This window comes from Castor canadensis, chromosome 7, assembly GCF_047511655.1.
Source record: "Castor canadensis chromosome 7, mCasCan1.hap1v2, whole genome shotgun sequence".
Classification (NCBI taxonomy): domain Eukaryota; kingdom Metazoa; phylum Chordata; class Mammalia; order Rodentia; family Castoridae; genus Castor; species Castor canadensis.
The window spans coordinates 98,842,872-98,870,484 of record NC_133392.1 but is presented as its reverse complement, the minus strand read 5'-3'; the positions used below and the strand labels follow the sequence as shown (position 1 = coordinate 98,870,484).

General features: G+C 37.2%; 1 protein-coding gene across 2 annotated transcripts in view; it reads left to right on the top strand.

Moving 5' to 3' along the window:
* Positions 1 to 27,070, top strand: part of St6galnac3 (ST6 N-acetylgalactosaminide alpha-2,6-sialyltransferase 3) — a 537,916-nt gene extending 510,846 nt beyond the window's left edge. For both annotated transcript variants that reach the window (XM_074079738.1, XM_074079740.1), the window contains 2 exons: positions 23,505 to 23,612; positions 24,754 to 27,070. In XM_074079738.1, the coding sequence (XP_073935839.1) occupies positions 23,505 to 23,612; positions 24,754 to 24,940 (295 nt within the window). In that variant the 3' untranslated portion in view covers positions 24,941 to 27,070. The remainder of the gene's footprint in view (positions 1 to 23,504; positions 23,613 to 24,753) is intronic.
* Positions 27,071 to 27,613: the final 543 nt, after the last annotated feature.

Below are 27,613 nucleotides of genomic sequence, written 5' to 3'. Positions count from 1 at the left end.
AGGCACTATTATAAACAGTTTGTGGTGAAAGGAGCTGAGTGCTATGTAGAAAATAAAGTATACTTCAATCTCGAAGAATAAATTACCTGAAATACCCAAGTGATTATAATAAAATGAGTTGTTTGGTTATTTTACTCCCCCTCATTTTTAGCCCACTTTTCAAGGGAGAGGGGAGTGATGCTTAGAAAATATGAATAAATAGTTCTATTTTCCATCATATTTTATTATTTTGGGTGATACACATCAGTGAGATTATGCTCATTAACTCAACTATCAGAACATACGGTTTTATATCTTATATACTTTGTTTATTCTCTGAAGCTGGAAAATTGATCCAGCTGAGAGAGAAATAGGAACTCACATCTATTTTAGAACAAAAGTTTTTATTGTGGTACTGGGGTTTGAACCTAGGGCTTTGTTTTTGCTAAGTGGGTGCTCTATTTCTTGTGCTACACTGCCAGCCCTTTTTGCTCTGGTTAATTTTGAGATAGGTTCTCACTTTTTGCCTGGACCATGATCCTTCTATTTATGATTCCTGAAGTAACTGGGATAACAGATGCACACTACCTTTCCTAACTTTTTCTGTTGAGTTGGAGTCTCATGAACTTTTTCCTAAGGCTAGCCTAGAACAGCAATTTTCATGACCTCAACCTCCTGAGTAGCTAAGATTACAGACATGAATCAGCACCCAGCTGAGAACAAAGATTGTTTCCAAAGTAAGTGTTAGAGACTAAATGCTTGTGCACCTTCAAAATTCTTCTGATGAAATATATCCTCCAATGTGTTGGGATTAAAGGATGGGGCCTTTGGGATATAATTAAGATTGGATAGTAAAGCCCTCAGAGTCTAGAGAGAGCTTGCTTCCCCTCTGTGGTCTCTGGTGTGTGATGGTACGAGAAGAAGTCTGCAGTCTACACAAAGACGAGGACGCTCACCAGTGCTCAGTCACACTGGACCCTGCCCTTGGACTTCTAGCTCACACTACAAGAAAGAAATTTCTGTTGTTTATAAGTCATCCAATTAATAGGGTTTTGTTACAGCAGCCTGAACTAAGACAAAATAGTGTCTCTCAAATGAAAAATCTTATTTCATTCCCATCTCCATATTCAGTCTTATCTTCTCTGAGTAAATACATTCTGCTATTAAATAAAGACACAAGAATTTATAAATCAGGATTCCTACTCATTTTCCTCTGCCTCTTCCCCTCCAAAAAAGTCTTAGTTCTGAATGTATGCCAGTGTCTACCTCAACTGGTGTATGAATCTACAGTGGCTCTGTGGCTATTTCACTGTGCTATGAGTGTGTTGTGTTCTGTCTTGAAGATGTCTTTCTGGTACGTTCTGAAACATGTCAAGGTTATTATAAAATAAGTGCATCAAAGCAATATTTTTGCCATCTTTCAACTTATAAATATGGATTGGCTTTAATAATTAGATTAGAACACTATTTCAGAAGCCATTTATCTAATGTATTTTTCCAAATGTCATTTCCATGAAAAATTTACTGGAAATGGTCATCTATAAAATAGATAAGACATATTAAAGCCATATGAACTGAACAGCCTTCTCTTTCAGGAAAACAGTATCTTCAAGCTCACTAGTTTGAGTTATTTTTGCTTTCTGTTGTCTAGTATTCTTTGTAATATAACTGGATAAATAGCAATAAGTGAAGTAAGGTAATTTGAAGGAAGTGTGTAGTTATTTTCAGAGCAAGAAAGGAATTACAATATTATGTCCTATTTTAAAGAGATAAAATTATAAGGTAAAAGTATTTAAATCTTAGCTCAGGAAGCAATAGAAACTTGTTTTTCAGGGTTGAAAGAGACGATTTTAAAAGATTAAATTGAATTACAGGACAAATAAGGCAAATGAACACATGCAGACCTCCTACCTTGTGCTGGCATGAAGCTCAGTTTCAAACACTAGGTTGTATTTAAGCCTTCCAACAATCTATTGAGGTAGGGATAATTATTCCCACTTACAAAGACACTGACTGAGAGAGATCCCTTGACTTTCCTCCCAAGATTAGAACAGCTAATCAGTGGCCAAGCCAAGATTCAACCCTTGGCCTCCTAAAGAAAATCCTGTGGAGTTTATGACCTAAAGATGGAGAAGGGAGAAGAAGCCAGTGAGAAAGGAAGGAATGGAAAATAGGAGATTATTATGGAGGAGATTAGCACAGGCACTGCTGAGAGCAATCAGCTAAGTATCATATTCGGAGAAGAAAAAGTGTGAAAGGAAGAGATTTCCAAACAATAAAAGGAAGTCAAGTTAGAAGTAGGGGTCCTGTACTCAATGGGAGTTATCCTTCTTCTACACAATTGAGTGAAAACAGACAGTTGCCAAAATGTTCAAGGAAGGGGCCAGGAGTAGTGGTTCATTCCTATAATCCCACCTAGGCAGAAGGCAGAGATAGGAGGATCTCTGTTCCAGGCAGGGACTGGGCAAAAAGAAGGAGACCATATCTGTAAAAATAATCTGAAGCAATATACTAATAAAAATGTTTAAAATAAATAAATAAACTAAAGCAAACAGGACTGAAGGCATGGCTCAAGTGGTACAGCACTTGCCCAGCTAGTGCAAGAAAGGCTCGGAGTTCAATCCTCCACATGCCCTCCACAAAGAAAAGAAATGTTCAGGGAAGCTGGGGAATACAGGAAAGAAGACACTTCTGAGACATGCACGTCTCATTGCTTTGCACAGTTGAGAGAGATGAGGTCCTCATGAGACAGAGGCTGTATATCTATGTGGCTTCAGCAAAGAGAAAAATGACAGAGATCCCTATCTATGAGAAGCTTGACCAAGGATTGTTAATAGCACATGGGAACAAGCCAAAGTAAGAGAGATGGATGATGTAAGAGTTAGGAGAAGGGAACCCTTCACCCGTACTGGGGAAGCAAAACTGGATGAGTTTGGGTGAAGAAAGGGAATACAAACATGGCACTTGTGGGTATTGTAAGTGTGCCCACATCACAGGATTCAGAAGAAAGTCATGAAAATTTATGTGGATGGATGGGTGAGAAAAGGGGGAAATGAAGGAGGAAAGGTAAAAAACTGAATTTGAAACCTCCCAAACCATTTTGTTTGTAAGTTGTTAGAATAATAGTAAGATGCTAAAGTAACAGATACATGATTTTAAGTTGCAAGACAAGCAAACCTAATATGTTTTAAAGGAAATCTTACACAATGGATGCATGTATGAAAACATCACAATTACTAGGAGTCAATTAAAAACACCACTTTTTAAAAATCTTAGATTTGATGTCAGATTATAGATAGATTGCTTTAAAATAGCCACCCAAGCACAAATTGTAAGGAAAAGATGAATATTATGCTGTTACTTTCATTAATTTATCTTATTTAGTAAATTAATTAGTTTTACATTTTAATTTAATCAATTTAATTAATTGACTGATTTTCAGCCAAAGGGGAATAAGTAAAAAGAAAAGCTGGGTGCTGGTGGCTCATGCCTGTAATCAGCTACTTGGAAGGCTATAATAGGGAAGATCATGGTTCAAAGCTGACCTGGACAAAAGGTGAGACCCTGTCCCAAAAATAACCAGAGTAAGAAGGGCTAGGGAAGTGCCTCAAGCAGTAGAGCACCTGAGTTCCAACCCCAGTACTGTCAAAAAAAAGGAAAAAGAAAAACCATTGGGAAGAAGATATTTATAACACTGCAAATGGGAGTAGCATAAAGCACTTCTAAAAAAGCTATTAGGGAAAAGACAACAATCCATTGGAAAAAGTAAGCAATAATCTGAACAAGCATTTCACAGAAGAAACATGAATAGCTAATAAACACATGAAAAAATTCTCAACTTCATTAGTAATCAGGGCAATGCAAATTCAAATCAAATTTAAATATCATTTAACACCTACCAGATAGGCAAAAAATTTAAAATCTGAAAATACATGTATTCCTGAAGACAGATAGAAGAGTTCATAAATACTGTTGATTGAGGTATAAACTGGTCCCCATCTCTTGAAAAAGAATTATCTTACTGTTCCCCTAAAATTCTACTCTTAGATATTTCTCTAAATAAACATTAGTATGGCATGTGAATGTTCCTAGTGGTAACGTCTGCAAGAGGAAGAACAAAACTGGGAGCATCCTGTATATCCATTGACAAAAGAATGGTAAATACATTGCTCTGTATTTAGTATGAATTTTACTATGGTAGTAAAAAAAATTGAATGAACTTAAGTCACAGGCATTAACAGAGATGAATCTCATGAAGAAACTATTGAACGAAAAGGCTAAGTCCCAGGAATATATGCAAAATGATGCCATTTATGTAAAGATGAAAAACTCACAAAACCAAATGATATCTTGCTCACAGACACATTTTTACAATATAATAAAACTGTATTCCAAAAAATGGAGTAATAAACCCAAAAACTAAAGTAATGACTACTTCTTCCAGGAAGATGGGGTAGGAACATAGCACCCAAATCCGTAACACTCCATTTCTTAAGCTTGGTGGTTTATTATTATCCTGTGGACCTCTGAACACATTACCTACAATCCTTCACATGTACAAAATAGTTCATTATAATGATAAATGTAAATCTGGGGAAAATTAAAGGGAACATTAAAAGCCAAGCGTGTAGAGGAAAACTTGGTGTTGGTGTGTATGCACACATTTGGTTCATGTTTGTAAATCTTTGTGACTTCACTCAGAACTTTGAAAAGAATTGGCTGGGCCTTGTGAAATCACAGTTCTTTGAAAGAATGATTGAATATTTGAAAAGTGAGAAAAAAATCAACTCAATTTTTAACTCTAATAGATAAGGAGTACCTTATTATAATGAATCAGTCGATTTAACTTCTTTACATAAAGAACATAAAATAACCAGTTTAGTATTTTCTGGGCTCTGTTCTATGAAATTCCAGATGTTTGTTCTGTAATCAAATGTGTTTAGAAACTGCTGGAAACTCACTCTCAGAAATTCATAAAGAAAAGCACCTAATTTGGCTGCTGTATTAGAGTTTTATCCTATGAAAACAAATACTCTCTGTGACATAGGAAGAGTCAATAAATGTAATTTGTAGCAAAGTCTATGAGAGCTATGCATCAAATGATGTCTCTGCTGTGACTTCTCTGTCTCTCTTTGGCTTCTTGCCCTCTGCTCACATGTCATGTGCTGGTATTCCTTCAACACCAATTCTGTTTTTCTTGAACTCCATTCCTCCACTCCATCTATCATCTGATCACTTCAAGACCTCACCATGACCACCTGACTTGTCTAGACTTATATTCTAAATTCATCTTGGAATTCCACAATCTGTGATCAGTATAAGCATAAAACCAAAGACCCAGAGCTGGAAGTAGGTTTGTGTGTGAATATGTGCTTCCTCCTCCAGACTGTACTCTTTACCAATCAATTTAACAGAGAGATTTTTATGTTAAAAACCATTAACCTTTTGAATTCCATGTGTGTTACCAATGCTTTTTCCCCACTTAGTCAATGTATTTTTCCTTTGCAGTGATTTTTGTTCTAGTGAATTTTGACCGGAATTGTATTCAAACATTATTTGGGGTGAATTGACCATTCAGCAGCATTGAAAGTACTCAAATTTTTAGTAAGGTTATTCTTTAATATTTTTATACTTTTGCTGTAGTTATGAATTTAGGGTTATAGCACGGTTAGTGTTTTCTAACTATTGGCCCTGGTTATAAAAGAAAACTATTCATTTCTTAAATAATTTTTTTTATTTAACCACTTTTGTAATGATTTTTTCTTCAACCATTTCACCGAACTCTCCTGTTCTAATATATTTTAGTTTCCTTCTACTATTTCTAAACAATTATTTGTCCAGATAGAAGATTTCTGCTTCTACTCATTGTTAACATTTCACATCATTTCATGAACTAAAATTTCTAGCAGGGCGCTGGTGGCTCACACTGGTAATCCTAGCTACTCAGGAGGCAGAAATCAGGAGGATCATATTTCAAAGTCAGTCCCTGGTAATTAGTTCATGAGATCCTATCTCAAAAAAAAAAAAAAAAAAAGTCACAAAAAGGGGTTAGCAGAGTGGCTCAAGTGATAAGAGTGCCTCCCTAGCATGAAGCCTTGAATTCAAACCCCGGTGCTGCCAAAAAAAAAAAAAAATTCCTGATTTTAATGACATATGCCTCTAGATTTGACCATTACTTGTGAGGTGTGCCTTTAGTTTAACAGAGATGTTCTTAATTAAATGTTAAGAATTTATTCTTTTAGTCACAGATCAAAAATATTTATTTAGACTGAATGCTGAAGTCTATCAAATTATTTTGGGCACTGGTTGAAGAAATGATAGGGTATTTCTTCCTTGAATGATACAATAAATTAAATTAATAGAAGATTGATCAAAAATGTTTGCCAAAGAATGCTTCTTCCATAGGATGCTCCATGAAAAGTTTGGGGGTAAGGGGATACTGTCTGACCAAATAGTTTGGGAAAATGCTGTGTGGGATATTATTCTCTTCTTATAGATTCATTTTCTCATTAGTATATGAGTCAACAACTCAGCTAACTTTGTTACACTCCTCATTTCTAAACATCACCTGCTTCTCTCTCCTTTTATATAACACCTATTAGCATCCCATTGACTTAGGGCTTAATCTAACACACTTGAGAAGTGTTATATTAATAATTTTCCTTATATTAAATCATCTTTGCATTCTTGTAATAGAAACCACTTGGTCATAAATTAGGGCTATTTAATTTAGTGCTATGACCAGATAGTGAGGTTTTAATTGAGGATTTTTGAGTCTGTAGTTATAAATGAGTTTTGTACTGTCATTTTTTTTTTTTTTTGTCTATTCACTTTTGTCTCTTTCTTGGATTTTAGTATCAGTGTGATGCTGGATTGGTAATATGAATTGGGAAATGCTCCATATTTTTCTGGGCTCTGGAACAATTTATGCATCATGGGAATTATCATAGGATTTTACTTTCTTAATTTGAAATATTTTCTAAAATAGCCGAGAGAAATGAACCCAAACACAGTGCTAACTGGTTGTCAGTGAGCTTGTAATTAAATTCCCCTGTTACCTCTATTCTCTTTACTGATGAGGTTTCAAGTCTCCATTTTTCCTTGCTGTGGTAAACACGATTGCTTGTTGCTCCAGAGGGTTAGCGGTGCACTCAGCCTACTCTGCTTAGAAGCAATAATTCCTTGCTCTTGTCACTCCAACTCACTGCAGAACAGGGAAGCATCAAAGTCACGTCAGGGAAGAAGAAAATAATAGAATCCCAGGCAGAGGACTCAAACTTCTCCACAGGCACGTCCCTGAGGCTGAGAAAAAGTGAGATGACAATTAGGAAGGTCTGGAGGGAGGAAGGGAGCTGGGTGAATTGTGGGGACTAGAACCCCCAAAAGAGGGTCAAAGAATATTAACCCTGTTTATGAAACACTTTCTTTGAGGCAACGTTGAGGGACATTTATGGTTTATAAAGGTAGAAATGGGTGTTAAGGCCACTTTTGAGACCAGTTTCTCCCTAAGTCATAGAACCCTTTATTCAGAAAGATGCCGTATTATTATAGGCAGAATAGATCATGGATCTTCTGAAGGCCTAGTAAGAAAAGGACACAAAGATATTAATATGCTATTTTTTCCTGCTACAGGAATTACTCAACACTAAAAAGCAAGCTGTGCCTTGCCAGACTCATGGCAAGCACCTTGCTATCTTCTTGGTGTTTATTAAATAAGTGCATGCTGTTTATTAAATAAATGCAGGGTGTGGTCTTCTGTTTTTGTTCAGTAGATGTCCTAAAGTGTGGACTGTAAATAAAATTGAGAGAAAAGAATTTTTTTTCCTGATTATTATACACACACACACACACACACACACACACACACAGAGAAACTCTCTAGGCAATAAACACTCATTCTTATCCTTTTTTGGTTGGTATGTTTCACAGCACTGAAACTTTGATTTTCAGCTCTCCTTTCCCACTACTATCAAGATATAATAATGGTCTCAGATATTTTAACATAAAAAAATTTGAATATTAACATATCCATATTCAAAATGATTGTTTTGTAAATAAACTAACAAGTTATTAGTTTTCTTTATTTATTTCTACATATGCTGGGAAGCCTGAAAATAAAAATAAAAGTAACAGTTCCTTTGTCCAAAGCACTAATTTCACATGAAACAATTGTTTGTGATCAAATAGTGGATGTATTTCTTTTGCAACAACAGAAAGAAATGGCTAAGAGTATGTATCTATTCCTATTATTCTCAGTCATGTGATGAATGCCAAAGAGAAGAAGCAAGTATGTTAGAGGAAAATAATGGTGATCAATAGGGACCTGATTTCCCCCTCTGCACCCTCCTCCCCTCTGGTCAAAGCAGCACATTCATCCAGGTGCACTGTTGGAGGAAGCTAATAACCCATTCATACAAAAGCCCTCCCATTAAATAGTTCTAGGCTTATGTTTCATATGCTTATTAAATGCTGCTGCTCCTCTAGTGGCATACAAAGTAAAAAAAAATTAATAATAATCAAAAGAAGATTTCTATGGCATGCAGCAATATGAAATCAGGATCTGAATGACTGTAATATTTTAACCAACAGTGAGTTCTTTGAAGTTCCTTGATTATCACAGAGCTAAAAATCATTCTTTACCCTTGATTAGAGAAAAATCTGATTTTCCTGATGTATTGCCTTCTTGAAAGAGAAGATGTGGGAAAGTGCCACAATGCATTGTCGGGCTGAATCAAATAATATTGATTTTGTGTCTAACCCAGCAGGTAGTTTCTCAGTTCCAACACCTTACTGGAAATAGTCTTCCAATATTAACTTCCTTCCTCATCTTCCATTTTTCATAATTTTTAAAGAACAGTCAAGACTGCAATGAGACATATTTGGAGATGATGACGCCTCCCTGGGACTGGATTTACTGTTGTCACCAGCCCAGCTATTATCTCAGTGAAAGGTGACCATAGATTCCGTATACGTACCACAGGGGATGGAGATGGTGATCTGAGGCCTACTCAGGCTCCTTGTAAGCAGGCTTTGAATGTATTAGTGGGAAGCAAAGAAAAAAACATACAAATGACAACATAGAGAAATAATTGACAAGACTTACTTAACTACTGGTGTGTGAAGGATTGAGAAGAGGACAAAGTCAATGATGACGTCAACATTCTGGGGGAGAGTGGTGCCTTTAATCAAATATGTCACTGGTCGGGCACCAGTGGCTCACGCCTGTGATCCTAGATGCTTGGGACGCTGAGATCAGGAGGACTGAGTTTCAAGGCCAGCCCTGGCAAGTAGTTCCCAAGCTCCTATCTCCAAAATAACCAGAGCAAAATGGACTGAAGGTGTGCCTCAAGTGATAGAGTATGTGTCTTGCAAGCACAAAGCCCTGAGATCAAACTGCAGTCCCACAAAAAAAGAGTTAATGAATTAATAATGTAAAATAATCTGAAATAATTCAGGAGCTGGAGCCATCCACTACCTGATATCTTCCTTGGCTGTGTTAATATTGCTATTGATTCTTCAACTGCCAGCAGTAGGAAACAGTTCTCAGACCCAAGTTGCAAGCACTTAGTTTTTCTTCTCTTACAGTGTACAAAATCAGCAGTTGCACTTTGAAAAAAGCCTCTTCAATGAATCTAAGCACCATTCTGAATGCATTAGTCCTATTAACAGTAGGCTAGTCTGAAAGGATTGCTACAAGCACAGCCTGAGGTGGATGGCAACTGCTTTTATGGTCATGGTTACTCAGAGAAGTGGCAGGACCAAAGCCATTTAAAATTGTAAAGTGGCCTTGTGATGAATAAAATGATACTTTTGAGTTGGACATGATTGAAAGAGCTTTGTGCTGATAGAACTAGGAAAGCCTTTTTTTGGGAAACTAGTATGCAAATATCACCTTCTGGCCTTTCACTGTGAAACTGGAGGCCATAGCAATAAGAGTGCTTGGTGGCAGCAGAAGCAGGGAGGAGCTAGCCTTACCCATGTCTACAGAATGGCCTGGGTCTGACTGCCATGAGAGTACCTAAGGTGTGTACTTTCTACCAGGATGGCACAAGTGGCATGCCTAATTCTCTAAGAGTTTGTTTTGCAGCCAATACTGAAGACACTGAAATTAATTTAGTTAAATTGATATTTTATCTCATGATTTCAGGAATTCAACAGTGAAGAAGTGTCATGGTGTCAATATATCTTCTGTAGACCCAATGAGTAAGGGAACACATCTTCCTGGCTTTTGGAGCACAGTGTTCATTCTCTTTTCTATTGCCTACTATATGTGACTGGCCCTTTACTATGTATAAAAAAAAAGGCAGAGAGCAGATTTCAATCCTATTAGATAAAGTCAGAGTTCTATCTGAGTTATGGATCAACTGATCAGAAGAAAAGCGTTTTTAAAACTTGATCCTGGAGGTAAATCACTACAAGAGCTGCATGTGAGGCCTACAGAACTGGGAGTGCTAATTTGGTTTGTATCCCTGGTACAGCCCCAGACACATCAGTAAGTCTCTGTTACATCATCAATAAGCAAACAGCAGCAAAATGTTTAAATTTCCTTGGGGGAAAAATATGTTGGCAGTTTCCTACTTTGAAGAGGCTACCTTCCAAAAATTGTTCAACTTGGTCTAACTGAGTTCCTACTCTATGCCAGACACAGTTGGCTTAGATAGATGCAGCACCTCTATGGGCCAGCATTCCTTCCCTGGCAAGTTTCCAGTCAGTTTGCAACTCAGCTATTTATAAACTGTGACATAGTTTCCTAAAGGAACAAATTTTAAAATAGTGGCTAGATTCTCAGACCAATCATCAGAAGCTAATTTAACTCATAATAAAGCAGAAATCAACTTCTAATAGAGTCTTTAAGCCTACCTGCCATATACAGAAATGACTTTCAGCTCTGCCTCCTGGGCACCAGAATACAATCACCTAGGAAGGCTTTAATAAAATTTAGTAAGTACAAATACCCAGAGAATAAAATCTGAATTCAGTATAAGTAGCAGAGGTGGGAAGTGGAAAGGGTAGAGAGGATTCAGAAACAATGACTTTAGGGAGATCTTGACTGGAGCTTCAGGGAGTGGAGGGTGGGGCCTAGGTTACTAGGGTATTGATGCAAGGATGAATAGTGCTGTGGTCTTGCAACCTACAACAGACTTTGATCTCTTGATAGTAAAGGGTATCTCAGAAGTGGGAAGCTGGACTATTGAGCTCCAAGAGCATAAAGAATGATACTGCAATAATGGGGAAGGAGATCGCATCACTTGCCAGTTCCCTCTGTCCAGTTCATGACGAATGAAAGAAACTGCCTTTGATCTATTTTCTTATTTGGGGGTAAGTTTTTCACAAAATTTCATGTCTTTTGTTTCAACTCTAAATCTGTAGTTCTTTTCATGTTTGTGGCAAGCTAATGGACCCTTAAAAGATGTACCACAGGAAAGAAGAGAAGGAATATAAGAGGGCTCCAAAAAGAGCTATCCAACAGCTCTTAGAGTTCAGTAACTCTTGCTTCTGGTCATTTCCCTGCAACCCTTATAGTCAGAATTTCAGAGTTCAGAAAAATGGACATGAAGTGTTGTCAACAACTAATGAGCACAAATTTGCCAGCTGGAGTATCTCCTTTACAGTTTTGCTGAGTGTTGTTGTTTTCATAGATGAGCATAGAGATTTCTTTTTCTCACATTCTGTAACTGTTGCATTGTAGGAAAATCAGTGGAGATACAACATGCTCTCATTTTAATCAGCTGCTCAAATAAAGGACATGTTCTAAGTTCTATTTTGTGGGGGGTTTGGCATTTTCTAGGATATACTGCTTTGGCTCTGTGTTCTACTCCCCTCTTTCTGGCATTTTGGTTACTCTAGATCAACAAAAATACTGCACTTCAACAATTCCACAGACACATGGAAATTTTATCTTCTGTTTGAAGAAGGGAATTACTGCCTCTATCTTCCTCTAGTGAATAAAATGGTCCTGAAAGGGCTGGAATTCACCACTCTTCTTGATACTTTTTGGGTATTTTTAATTTTTTTCCCCAATGTGAAAAGAGGTAAGATCTATAGGCTTCTGGAGATTCTGGCTTGGGCAGCATATGCATAGAAGGACTTCTTAGCAAAAAACAGATTTACTGTAGGGAACAAATGCACAGGGCTTCCCCCTACTGGTGGTGGCTAAGCTATACAGCGAAACAATGGAAACGATGCCACTGCCACAGAAGAGATTCTTACACCAAACAAGGAACCCAGTTAAACTGAAAAATCTGAATGGACCTCAAACAAAGGAGTTTTCCTCTTAAACCCCATCCCAACAGGAGATTCAAGAATAAAGAGGAATAGAGACTTTCTATGGAATTGAAATTCCTAAGTAAAATTTAATGGTCATGGAGTTCTAGTACAGTGAACAAATACCCGAATAATCGGTGAAAATCCATTAGCTTTCCACTGTTTCAAGGAAGATTCCATCACTAACTGATTTAACTATTGGTTTTCGGGTGGAGCAGGAAGGTTCCCCTTGAGGAATTTGCTGGAGTAAGAGCACTAGACCAGCACCTGGTTTGATGGACTAATGATACCCTATTGTTTTGCAAAGATATTATGCATAAGATAGTCAATTAATCTCAGCATATTGGCAAAAAAACAATGGGCTTTCAAGACTCTTCTTTAGGTTAAAACTCTAAAATTCTAAATGCCTGAAGACTCATAAGTCAGGTTTTGCTTCTGACCTTTTCTGATTGAATTATCTCCCTTTAATGAGCCAGATGAAAACAATTTTAATAGATGGAAGAAATGGAAGTTTTTCAATAGGAAATAGGTTGTCCTGTTGAAAATAAGTATTCCCTTTCAAATAATTTATCTCAGGACTTATTGAGCCATGTAACTCAGTCAGAAAGACAACAATAGCTTTGGATAGGCAAGAAGTGGCTACAAAATTTATTTTTTAACTAGAGGAAGGTCAGAGCTGCTTTGTATTTTTAAATTCCATTTTTATGTGTGACTGATGGCTTGGCTCTAGCTGAGGTTGACTTGGATCGCCCATCTCTTCCTGGGGTAAAAATCATCTCAAATCACTGTCTTAAATCCTTAAAGTTATTTCTTAAATGTAAATTTTCATCTTGAAAGAGACTAGGAACTCAGAAAGCATTTTTATCAGAGGCAAGTTTGAGTCTGATTCTTTGCTAGAATCATTTCTAAAAAACTTGTTTTAACATGATTTCTGGTTATATAAAAAAATGGGGAATGTGAATCATTTCATTTCTCTTCTAAAAAGGAAAGATCTCTTATCTGTTTAGATATACTCCTACCTGATTACCATCTTTTTTTCTTTCTGTTAAGTCATGAGGAAAATACATGGAAAAGGAATGACTTATAGGGGAGCTAGAAGAGAAAGCCAAACTGTTCCTTTAATTACTTTTATTGGGTGAGCAGAGGAACAGGTAGAGAAAGATGATTCACATTCAGAAAATGGAAGCACACATCAATTTAAGAAAGGCATGATTTCAAGATAAGTTGAAGGGTAAGAAGCAACTTTTTGGAGCCCAAGTATAAAAGTAGGATCAGATCAAAGAAGGATTGTTAGTAAGAGTCAAGGATTAGTTGGGAATAAAGTCCCTAATTATACTGAGAATATTTGATGGACTCAGTTGTGTTGTAAAAGATCTTATAGGTCAACCAATCCAACTTCAGTCTTTGATTGCAAGGAACAGAACTCCTTCAGCTGATATAAACTGAAGTCAGTAATTTATTAGACGACTATAGAAACAAAGGACTGGGAGGAGGCCAGACCTGAGGAGTACAGTAGATCCAGGAAGTTCATCTTTATTTCAGGACTTACCTCCTTACTTCTTTTACAGCTGAGTCATATGTACATATCAATGGCATAAAGCTATTGTTTGAACACAACTATGGCTGAGATTCTAAAAAGTGTTTTGAATTGAAGTTACAAACATAAATGTAGAAAGTGATGAAGTACTAAAAATATAACCATGTGTTTATAATTTCTCTAACATGGACTTTTATAAAATTACAGTTATTGATGAAAGACTCTAAGCCTGCCCAAGCCAATCTTCTTATTCTATCATCAGAGAAACTGTATCCAGGAAGAAGTGGCATGTCCAGGATTTCCCAGAGGATTAATAGTAGATCCAGAAGAAGTGTTGATATCCTTGGTGGCTGCTGTAGCAGACACATGATGCCTTGTGCAATACTGAGAATGATGACAAGAAAGTATTTATTTTAGAACCCGAGTTCCCTGATGTCAGCCTGTCTTTGGGCAAATACATCACTTTATACACCCTTAAACCTTTGTACAATGGGAATATTAATACTCCCTACAGGATGGAGGCTTTGAGATGACCATTGTACAGTTACTGACACAATGTCTCTGTAAATAATAGTTATCAATTAGAAATTTTAATCAACTTTTTACTGCATAACAGATAATACTGGAACTCAATAACTTTTAAGAATATTTTATTTGCTATTCGGAAGTCTGTGATCAGATATTCCTCTAGTAAGCTTCGATGGACTTGGTTTTAGTTTGGGCTTCTGTCTGTTTCATGGGTTTTCTCATCCCAGTATGTAAGCTGAAGAAACCTCTACCTGGGATGTGTCATTCCTGTGATGGATAGGAAGAGTATATGAAATGGAAACCTTGTGATGCTTCTTAAAAATCTCTATTGGAAACTATCACAAAGGTCATTTCTACTAATATTCCATCAGTCACAACAAGTCATTTGGCCAAGATAAAAGTCAATGTGGCAGAAAAGTTTCTGCACGCAAGCAAGCTACATTCAGGAATGGAATGAATGATACAATCTAGCACATGAAAGAAGCATAAAAATCTTTGGCCATTGAGACAAGGGCCTCTGGAGTAGTTTGATAGTCTGAAACTAGAACCCACAAGGCTTTCTGAATTTTGTGTGTCTTCAAAGTTTGGGGCCATTTGAGAAAACCAAGGATCCAGAGAAGATGACAGAGTTACTTAAGGTAGAGATTGAGTATGAAAAGTATATAGTGTCATCCTTCTTCCAGAAACATCCCTAGATGGAGGAGGTATTTAGAGGTCACTAAGTTTAGTGTTTCAAAGTGTTCTCATCTTTACAGCAGCAGCAGTACCTGTTTTCATTTTCATTAATAAATTAAAAAACACTACCTCAGCAAGTTAAGTGTTTAGATAAAAACTGTTTCCTTTATAAATGGAATGGGTCAAGAGCCTCCAGGTGTGTACAGAGGGAGCCTGCCTGATGGTAAGTGGAGAATGGATGAGTTTGCTCATGATTTGTTAAGTAGTTCATAAGGCAGATGAGCACTACTAGATGCATCCATCACTACACATTTTTAATTGTTTTTATTCTTAGTCATATGTTGTTTACATTCATTCTCAATTCTGAATTAATAAGGAATTTAATGAGGAAGAAAAAACATAATTCTGCCAATTTTCTTCTGGGTACTTTTCTCAGATCCATAAATTCTATTCATCTGAAAAAATAGCTATACAAAACATTAGGATTGCTCTAATATTTCAAAATGTAATGTAAGAAAGAAAAATAAATCAGTGTTTGTTAGGCATGCCATCTCTAGCCAATAGTCTGTTATTGAAATAAATACCAATGTTGTTTTGAGGTCCATTTGAGATTAGGGGACAGGTCACCTCTAACCTGCATTCCTGTTATTTTCACACCTCAGTACAGCTACATAGGCCAGTCTCTCAGCCTGAAAGTGTCTCCTCTTCCTCTTTTCTGGCTAGTTTTCTGGCTTATTCTTATCCTGTAGCTCTTACCTCCTACTGAAAGAGGAATTACCTTCCACAATTCCCCCAGCTGTGTCTCTTGCTCTTCCCTCAATATTCCTATAGCACTTGGAGGAGAATTACCAACTTGACAGTTGCAGTTTTGAAAATAGTCTTCTTGTCTGTCCCCCTGACTTGAACCTGAGTTGAGACCAGGGGCAACTTGGTATTTCCAGTGCCAGTGCAGTTCCTCACAAATCCCATGTACTCAACAAATGTTTCTTGAGTGGATGAGAGCAGGCAGAATTAAAGCTTGGTAGATTAGAAATTGGAAAGGACATTTCAAGAAGAAGGGATCATACATAAATAAAAAGTAAAAAGACAGAGGCATACAAGATGTGTCTAAGGAGCAATAAGTGGACTCAAATGATTGGAACAAAATTTAGGAAAAAGAATTACTGGAAAACACAATGGGGAGTTTGTTGGGGAAGAGCTTTGAGGACACCCACTGTCTTATTCTGCTCTGGCTATCATATGTCAAAATACCATAGAGTTCATGGCTTAAACAACAGGAATTTTTTCTCACTGTTCTGGAGGCTGGAGGTCCAGGATCAAGGTACCAGTGCTATTGATTTCTGCTGATGGGTGTCTTCCCAGCTTAGAGATGGCTGTCCTTTTGCTGTGTCCTCACATGACAGAAGAAGGAGGAACTCTAATGCCTCTTCTTAAAAGGAAACTAATGTCATCATGAGGGACTCACCCTTATAACTTCACTCGAAACTAATTATCTCCCAAAGACACCATTTCCAAATACCAAATACATCACATGAGGGTTACAGCTTCAATGTATGAATGTTGGGGGAGGCAGCCCAATCCATAGCACTCATCCATATTAAGTGGTTGAGGACCAGTGTCTGGTAAATGAAGTGGACCAAGAAAATCTCCATCATCCATCCCTGCTATTCCTGGGGTTCCATTGTTCATTTAAGAGTGAATGAAATCCCAAAAATCAGCATTTCCAATTGAAAGGTCATTAAAACCCAAGGGCAAGTACAAAATAACCTTTTAATTTCTGAGATGAATGAACAAAGTAATTTTTGTGAGTGGTATCTTCTATTCCTACAGCAGCCATAAATCATGCCTTTGGGAGCTGTACTATTTTACTTTTAAATGTACATTTTGAAAAGAACACAGTCATTTCTTATTATGCTTCTTTTGTACACTTTCATTGCATTCATTACTAGTCAGAGGGTCCTGTTGATTCTACGGCAGGAAAACTATTTGTTATATTCACAGTCTAAGTGCCTACTGATTAGCACAGGCATTTTGCATTAGCTGATTGAGATAACACTACAGTCTTCCTCTAAGATTTACTGCTTTTTCCATTTACCCATGGACTATTTTTCATTATTTTCCAGACCTGGATACCTTTAACTTGGCACATTCTCTTAAGAATTACCATCCATGGGATGATATTTTTATCCATTTGAAAATTTTATAACCATTTGCAAATGATTCAAGCCAAGACTGAGAATTCTGCTGCCTGATTTGCAGAAAGTTGTTGCTGTCTAAAAATTCACTAGGCACATTCAATTGATAGATAGTATAAATATACAGTGTTAATATAATAGGCAAACTCCACAGCATTTCCATAGCTCCTGACTATCGAATGATTTACAAAAATATATGACTTGGGGATGGCTGAAATTGTTTCCACACTTTGAGCTCTGCTTCCATTAGACTAGTATACAATATTAGACTGAATCTCAAGGTACTGGTGATAATCTCAGCTGTTTTTCTTGTGGAGTCTCTTTGTTTAAATGTATTCTTTTGAAAGAAACGGGGGAAAGAATGCTTTTAATTGAATATCTGTGTTCTGCGAGGTACTCCTTCTTCCTAGGAAGGTATCTGGAAAGTTACTTTGCTATTTTCATTTATCCTTCCAGTATAGTATATTGATGAGAGAACTGAGGTCCAATGATGTAAAAACAAGACATGAAATATTGATTAATTCTTTTTTTTAAATTCCCTCTTTGCTCCTGACTATAGCAGATTTCAGAAGCTTCTGCCAATATAGTGCTCTCCAATAAACCTCCATTATTGGGAGGATCTTGATCCCCTTCAGGCTTTGATAAATGCTTATTAAGCTTTTGAAATGTTAGCTTTGAGGGCCCCAGGCTTGACTTTCATTGGTTCATGGGAGAAATACAAAACACAGATTTGAGGCTGCAAAATTTGAGTCAAAGGCCACCAAAGGAAGCCTTTGATAAAAGGAGGCAGCCACAGAGACTGAGGCTCTGAACTCCTTGTCCTTGTTCCCACCTGATAATTTCTTTTCCACTCTCCATTGCAAATTCCCCATTGCAGATCAGGATTTGCTGTTTGTTTCTAGTCCAAGTGAATTTGCTGATTCCTAGGATTGCATTTAAAAGGTAGGATAATGGTTTAGTATTGGTCAAACCTGAATGGCTTCAGCTAAATGTATAAAGAAAGGAAAAGGAGCTAGGATGCTTAGCTGGATGAGGAAAGGCTGAAGGCAGTGAGAAGCAGAATAGGTACTGGAGATAAGGAGAACCTGGCTTTTTAGGGTCAGGGATACCTTCAGAGCATGCCATCCTAAGCCAGGAGAAGACATGGAAGTCAAGAAGTCTCTTGTTTTCTTAGGATCCAAGTGAGTTTGGAACAGCAGGGAATCTGGTAAAATGTGAAACAGAACTGCCCACGGCAGCCCATCACAACAAACAATTATCTCATCCAAAATGTCAGTTAGTGCCAAAACTGAGAAGCCTGAACTACAGAAATTGCTGTTATTTTGTCCATCAAAGTATTAGCTTCTCACACTCAAAACCCACCATTAGGTGTCAAGTAATTAGCAGAACATCCTGAGAATATATAGTAATGTCAACATAATGCAGTTTTCTTTTGAAAAGTAACCATTTCAGATTACTCAATTTCTGCCCTGGAATTATCCAAAAGGAAGTGTAGAATGTAATAAAAGTGCTTCACAATGTTTCCAGAAATGAGGAAGAGGATGGTCAAAACTAAGCAAGGCTGGGCGCCGGTGGCTCACACCTGTAATCCTAGCTACTCAGGAGGCAGACATCAGGAAGATTGCAGTTCGAAGCCAGTCTTGGCAAATAGTTCATGAGACCCTATCTTGAAAAAACCCATCACAAAAAAGGGCTGGTGGAGGGCTCGAGGTATAGGTACTGAGTTCAAACCCCAGTACTGAGAAAAAGAAAGAAACGAAAAAAAAAACAATAGGGAAGCAGCCAAAAATACTGATATTGGTTTTTTACAAAAAAGGACAGCTTGACAGACAACAAATCCATGCATTCATGTGATGGGCCTTTAGATATCAAGGAGTAGGGGTAAACATCAAGGGGTAAAGTAGCTTATATTTTATCACAGTAATAAACTAGATGAAAGATCATATTTTAAGTGACATGCCTTCAAGCATGTGCTACATCAAGGTGTTGACAGCATCATTTTTCCAAGAGACGACCAAATAAATTTAAGTAGTTTCCAAGTTGTAAGTATCTTGATTACCAAAGAGCAGTGGGATGCAGAGCCTGGCCAGTGGACACAAATGATTGATAGCTTCCTGATAACACTCCTGCCTTTATCTTCCTCTGCATGAATCATTATTCTGCTGCATTAATTTAAACTTTCCTATTGTACTGAATTAAGGGCTTAAATTCTCTTATCATCCCTATGGGAATCTTGACTGTTTATTTGTAGATGACAATAATTGTTCTTATCGATCCTCAAATGTGGAAGGTATAAAAATGTGCAATGGCTGATGGCCAGCTGGTACATTGTTAGTGTTGTGTTCATGAGTGACAAATTACAAGATAATGTTTGGACCCAGAGATATTCTTTAAGAATTTTTTAAAGGCATTTGATACTCATCACTAGGTATCCCCAAGTTGAAAACCAGAAACAATTTCAGGTTCATTAGTTCAAACCTTTTTTTAAAAAAGTTGAACCTTAAAAGGGCTACTTGGATAGAATTTATACTCATTTCTGAATTTGGAAGTAGTACAGCTACCAGAGATTCCCAGAGCCAATGTCATCCAGGCAGTGCATTCCTTCAGGGACTCAACTCACCAGGCTATTTATTTGGAAAACTTCCTAGATTAATCCAGCAGTGACATTTCTCCACTGCAGGCATCACTTGTAGGGGCATTGGCTCTAACTATTTTAAGAAGAAACCACTTTGAAAGCCCCAGCATGCACTGTAAGTAGGAAACCTCATGCCATTTCACAGGTCAAATCAGAGGCATTAGGGGAAAATAATGCAACTATCTAATTAAGTGCTATTTTTAGGACAGAACACTTGGGCAGTGTGAGCCTACCTAGTCTAAATCAAATGCAACACATATGGTTTGAAGAGTTTTGGAGCTAATTACCATGGTCTATCTACCCGGAATCAGGGTAGACCTAAAAGGAATTGTGTATCATAAATGTGTTAAAACTTTTTCTTATTGGGTGGTTAGGTGGAAAGATGTTTCACAGGATGGGTTCAAGAGAAGAAAAATATAGGAGGAATCAGTGTGACAGTTACATCCTACTTACCATTTGAGGGTTCCATTGTGAATGCTTACTGTTGAATTCTCAGAAATAACTAAGTGGGCTGGGCTAGAGAAATCAGATGACTTTATATGTGGAGTTGGGGTCAATATGTCACACAAAGCATCCTCTTTTATCCTTGAGCTAGAGTATCATATTGCTACTTGGCAGTTGTGTGAAGGGACCATGTCATAGGAATCACATTTTTCTCCAGTTTATATTTATTCTCACTCAAATTAAGCTTTCCTCTCAACACCAAGGACTAGTTGGGTACTTGACCTTGGAAAGTCATTTTTGTACCTACCATGAGTGGTAGTGTGAAAAAGAGAAACATGGAGCTTCTCTCCCCAAAATTTTAGTTATTATAGCCACCAGCATTATAAGGCAAACCCTTTCTATTCAATTCTCCTTTTCATATATACCACATGCATTTAGTGTCATGCCCATCACTCAATAGAAAATGTTTGTCAATTCTAACATCCAACATGCATGGAGCATAGTACTGCCCAGTGGTTAAAGCTTAATCGCAAATTTGCTATAAAAATGGTGACCACAGAATCATTTAATTTTAAAATTGGAAAGAACCTTAGACATGACTTTTGTTCAACCATCTTATGTTAGAAATGGACAGTGAGGCCCAAAGAGGCTAAATGAGTTGTCCACAGCCTCACATTCTAGCAGTGGCAGAGCTGGAATGTGAAAGCAGGTATCCTCACTTCAACGCTGTACTGCACTCTGTTCTGACTGCAACACAGGCTTGTACTATACTGCACTGACTGTGATCAGTTGTGGTAGAATGTGTGCCTCCCCCATTGGATCATGTGCTCCTTAAGAAAGTATTCAGCACCAGCTTTTGGCACAGAGAGTGATGTGTGTTAGCGCATCAATAGATATTTGTTGAAAAACAGAAGTAAGCAGGAGAAGGGAGACATGTTTTTTCCCATCATGTATAAACAAATGCTATAATTTTTAATGATCTCTATTAGTACTTGGCAAGGCTAGTAATGAGGAAGTATAGATAGGACATAAAAGGAGTGTAAGTGTAGAAAAAGTAGTGCGAGAAAACAAAAAGAGAAGAAGGTATACAATTCAGTAGGAAGAATAGGCAGAAAAAGTCAGTACCTAAACAAAATTTCTAGATTCAATTTGGGAACTTTTTGTCAAGACACTTTCCTCTTATGATCCCTTTCAGTTTTCAAATAAACAGATCATTGTTGCGCCTCCTCAGACTCCAGAGTGCAGAATGACTACAGGTTAAGACCCATATTAAGCAAAGTTTCTCTGTAGTCTATCTCACCTTCCTAAGGAACTTCTTCCCACTCATTTAGCACATATGCTGGCCCTACATTGCTACTACTATTCCTTTCAAGAGAAAAATGAAAAGAATACAATGTGGTCCAATTTCTTGAATACATTGGGCTCCTGAATCTGCAAGTTCTGCACCTTCCGACTATAGATCAAAAGAAAGTTATATCTGTATAGAAGCCAAGAGAATATTTTTGTTATCATTATTCCCTAAATAATACAGTATGGCTACTACTTACACAGAGTTTGTATTGTATTAGGTATTATATGTAATCTAGAGACAATCTGAAACATAGAGGAGGATGTATGTAGCTTTGATGCCAATACTACACTATTATGTAAAGAACTTGAGCATCTACAGATTTTAGTAGCCTTAGGAGTTCTTGAATGAACCTCCCACAGATATAAACAGATGACCATTTTCTGTTTAGAAAATATGTACCAGGTGATGCAAAGGAATGGCTACTTATGCAGTGTCATTGCAGACTCAGTGACAAGTACACAGAGGAGATATGTGTGGGCTGAGTTTGCCTCTTCTTGAAATTCACACAAAGTCAATAAAAATAAGGGCTATAATATTCAGTTATCAATCCCCACTGTGAGTTTGTGTTGCTCCTGGGATGCTGGCCTGTTGTAAGTAATTTGATACTAGTCTCTGATTTAAATGGAAGAAAAGATTTGGGAGTGCTAATTGTAACATATGAATGGCTTGGTACCAGAGAAGTGCACGCAAAGTACTGGATATCAAGACAGAGCAACTACTGGTTGGAGGGCTGTACTCAGAGAGGTCTCTGGGTGTCACTTGGCAGAAGAACTGGCTGGGCTCCATCCAGTCACAAAGTTTAAATGAAAGATAGGAAATACATTATTTTCAAGAGGTACTGCTGCACAGCTGCTAAACAACCTAGGGTGATCCATTTGCCCCTACAGGGTGAGATTTCAGGCAGTTTCATTTGAAGTATGTCACCTTGGCTATGGACAGATATGGAGACATATGTTGATCTGGAATTTGCAAACTCCTCCACCTGGCACCACCTCTAACTGCATTTACTCCCACCTCATGTGCTTCCCTGAACACACCAAGCATACCTTGTGTTTGTGATTTTTGTCCTTGCCACACATTTCCTGGTATAGTCCACATGACTTCTTTCCACCTTGCCACACATACCCTCTTTTCTATTTTTCCCCCTTTCAGATTTTTTGCTTCCATTATCAAAAAGGCCTTCTGTTACCAACCCTTAGACTATATACAACTACCTCTAAATTCAACCCTTCTGCCCTCATAAAGATAGAAACTTTGGTTGTCTTGGTAACTGCTATCCCTAATATCTAATAGTGATTGGCACATGTAGATGATTCATCTGAGTAAAAGTGTGAAGAGATTGGTAACACAGGCCGTACAAAGGAAAAATCTTGTCTCATGAAGCCCAGAAAGCTGTTTAGAAAAACTCTTGGAATGCTATCATACCAAGTCATTCACCTGTACTGCATTCTTTGAGTCTTTGAGAAAGTGTTATGTCCAGGTAAGCAAGACAGCACCATTATCATTCTGTTCTCATCAGGGCTCTAAGCAACTTTTAGAAAAATCCATCCTCTGATATATAGCACTAATTTGTGTCATATGGAAAATCAAATAAATTATTTTTCACCTGAAGGAAGCAGAATTATTTGACTTCAGATATTTGCCATATGGCTTCTCTTCCACACAATATGGCTTTGAGGCTTAAGGTAGTAAGAGCAAGAGCCTGCCTATAAATTATTCAGAGATAATTCAAAATAAGTGTGTATCCTTGACAGAGTGTCAAGTTGTTAATGCTTTTTCCTGATAACAGTGCTATGTTTTTGATAAAGTGTTGCTTGTTTCTCACTGCACTTTCTTGTTGCTCTATGTTTTCTGTGTTTTGTTTTGTTTGTTTTTGTCTGTTTTGTTCTCTCATAGAGTCCAGTCTGGCTCCTATCTCAGCACGGGGTGGTTTACCTTCATTCTGGCAATGGATGCTTGTTATAGCATCCACGTCTACGGGATGATAAATGACACCTACTGCAAGTAAGATCACAGGAAATTATTTTTATGCAGCTCCAATTCTGATATCTTGTCAAAATATCACAATTCATTTTAATGCCATAAATCTGAGAAACAGATAAAGGAACAATTATTTCCTGGTGTTCTTTGCTGACATGACATTTTATTGTCAGTGCATCAAATTGTGACTTTTAGGGGTGATGAAAAGGAAAATATTTACCACAGTCTAATGTCAAATGTCAGAAAGAACACTTTTCCCTTAATCAGTGTCATATTTGGGACTTGTGGCTTGGAAATACAGAACAAGTTTGGAGGTAATTTCATTTGCAAAAGCAAGTTTGTCTTTTTGGTGCTCTAATGGCTTGATAGATAGCTATCTAGTCAATGATTATATTTGATCATGAAGGACAAAATGTCCTGAAGCCTCAAAGAAACTGACAACTTAACAAGAGTTCCCCGAAATTATATTCACTAAGAAGTGAATAATCTGCCAGATCCTTATTTAAAACAAGTGTATTTATCTACAGTATATCCTAGCTGGTGGGATAGTTTCTAATTAGATAATAAAACAAACCTTCCATGCTTCATCAGAATAATGTAATATATTTCTCTGTCAATAACTGGCCCAACATAATTCAGAGACTGTTTTAATCATATTGTCAAAATGGTAACTCTCAGCCACAATCTTCAACAAATATTTCTGCCCCAACTATTAAGTATAATGAGCATATATGAACCCCAAATCTTTTTTTTTTATGGTACTGGAATTTGAACTCAGGGCCTTGCACATACCAGGCAGGTGCTCTACCACTTGACACATGCCTCCAGCCCTAACCCCAAATCTTATTGTGAAAAGTTTCTAGAAGTTCCGCAAAACCATCAGGCTACCCAAAGTTTTCTTCTATTATATACCATTTCCTCTTTCAAAGGATAGCCATATGTTTGAATATAATTGTGACATATAAATTTTATTTGATTAAGGCACTAAGAACCTGGTACATCTTCCTAAAAGCTTTCATACACAATAGCTTTTAACTGAGTTCATCGACAAGGATCATCTGCAGGTTTGCAAGTAAATGCATTTACTGGACACATAATGGATTCTTATAAATGAACACTTCATGCTTCATCTCAATCCTTCTCTCCTTTTTCTTTTCTTTTCTAGGACAGAAGGGTATAGAAAAGTTCCTTATCATTATTATGAACAAGGAAGAGATGAATGTGATGAGTATTTTCTTCACGAACATGCCCCATATGGGGGACACAGATTTATTACTGAAAAGAAAGTGTTTGCCAAATGGGCCAAGAAGCACGGAATAACATTTACACACCCAAACTGGACAGTGTCTTGATGCTGGTTCTTCCGATCTTGCTATGCCACCGATTCTGATCATGATACAGTAACTGTGATGCTCATGAGGTTAAGGATGGTGATGATGAAGACAACAGTGATGATCAAGCTCCTGTACATTCTCCAGCATGGCTGGTGACTCTGCTAGCAATTTGAACTTGGGATTCTTTACTGTGCTTCAACTCTCCATGGGTAGTTCTACGCATTCTGTTTTCTGAAGGATCTACATATCACACTTTATAATTTAACTGGAGTCAAAATGAAGGCCAGTGACATGACAACTGTGACCTAAGAAATGAGAAGATTATTCTTCAAGAGATCTGTCCAGAAGTCTTAAATAGCAGTGTCCAAATGCCATGTGAAGTTGGCTTCATTAGGCAAAGTTATTAAGTTCATGACCTCTTGAACCGGGGCAGTGCCACCATCTGGAAGAATGGTTGATTGTCAAACACTGTCCCAAGAAGTGCTATCAGGGTACAAGTATCTCACCACAGTTACTAGTTAGCCTGAGGGATGGAAGGTATTTCTTTCTGATATACCATCTTTCTTCAGTACTTTCTACAACTGAAGTCTCAGGCCATTAACTGATTAACAGTGAAGGCTTTCTGGAGGTTCCTCACATCAGGATTACTTGACTATCTCAAACACTTAATTCAAAATGTACCCACTAGCAAATCTTGATGAATTTCTACTTTGCCTACTGATTTCATTCTCACTACTCAAAACAATGTAACTAAACATATTATTACCATGATCTATATTAATGTTTAGTTATTTTTGGTTGAGTCCTAAATATTTCAGAAGGCTATTTAACATGTAAGATACCAGTTGCAACACTGTAATAACATATACTGTGAAAACATTCTTAGAACATAACCAAAAGGGTTCCTAAGTCTTCTTTAGCATCCAACAATACAAAATTACACGCTTTTTAAAATCATGAAACAGGGAAAGCAAAGCATATTTTTTACATCAATTTGTATCCTATCATACTTCATAATATATATTTGTATATTCAAATTTCTACTTTATAGGCCCAAGATGTGTCTCTCTGTATATTATGTTACCATTGCCAAGTGCAAACTGCTAGACATGGATAATTCCTTGTGTTAAATCTGACTACAGCTTTTTCCTTCTTGGGGCTAATTTTTCCCCAGAGTGTTTTTGTTGTTATACCATAATAGCAACAATAATAATGACCTTAATATCCAAAGCGCTTTGTCATTTAGAATCCTCTCATGTATGCTGTACCATCTGAAGTCCATAACCACTTCATTGGACTATTGCCTGCTCACTCTGGCACCTCTCTAGCAGATGATCTGTAATTTGTTGATTATTCTGATATATTCCAAATTGCTCTGCTTGCTAATGTTTATACAGAATAGCACTTATGTAAACTAGTAACCAATTGCTTTCAGTGCCAAATATAACATGTTATATCAAGATTATGGAAAAAAGCATCATGAGGATTGTGTTGACCATAGACTAGGATTCCTATGAATTGAGGTACTTTTGTTTGTTCATTAGCGACTCCAAATGAGGCAAACATAAGGGTGTAGAAACAATAGCAAGGAATAAAAACAGAGAAATACAGATTCCTGTCCCAGGTGCAAGACAACTCAGTTCTCCATATTCTCTTTGCACATTAAATTTTAGAGTTGATTTGCTGAGACAGTAGCTAAAATTCTAAAAACATCCTTGCAGAATGATTCAAACAAAAGCCAATTTCAATTCAAACAATGTTTTGGAGGCTTGAAGTAACAATGTATTTCATCTCAGGAACACTTTGCAGATATTCACCAGTGCTAAATATCATGGTAAGTTATCATTCAAATGTGCCATCTTCGTCTTTAGTAAAAATCTCCTTCCTGCTCTCTCCTGCCATTTTATTACCCCAGTACCCACATCCATAAAAATTACCAAGCTCCAGTTTCGTCACTGTAGAGAGTTCGTATTCTTTAAGTGGTTTTCAGTTTTATGAATTTTAGTTTTTTTGAACTAATGGTGGATAGAAATGCCTACTCAAAGAAAAATAGACACAAAAGTTAATATTGTAAAGCTGACTTTTTTCCTTCCTATTGTGATATAGAAGTTTACTTTTAAATAAAAAGGAATCCTTGATTTATCAGAATGCTTCAGGAAATGATATTACCTAATTTATTTAGTTTCCTAGTCTATTTGCTTTAACTCTGACTGATGAGAGAGTTTTGAAAACTTGCTTATCTGCTTGCCTCACCATAGCTTTCTCTCACCAAGGAGACTTTTGCGGTACCTGCCTCCCTCACTCTATGTGTCTGGAACAGGCAGACTCCAGACTTAACACTAGTAATGTTTTCTTTGGAGGAGTGAGGTAGGTATTTTTTTTCCTCTGCTCTTGTCTCTCCTCCCTTCCACTCCCCTCCCATCCTCCTTTCCCCTCTCTTCTGTCCTTATTTTCATGAAACCCCTATTCTATAATATTTTTGATTGTTACTGTCCCCTCTTTCTTTCTCCCCCTCCTTTCTCTCACTCCCTCCTCAAAATAAGAAACAAACAAAAAACTCTTATTCTTAACTTAGTAACCCAACTGAGTGGTTTCCAGTGTAATCAAGATTTTGATAGAATCTCACAACTTACTTTTTTCTGTAGTTTTAATTTTCTCTGCTTCCATTTCCTGTTCTTCTTTATTCTGGTT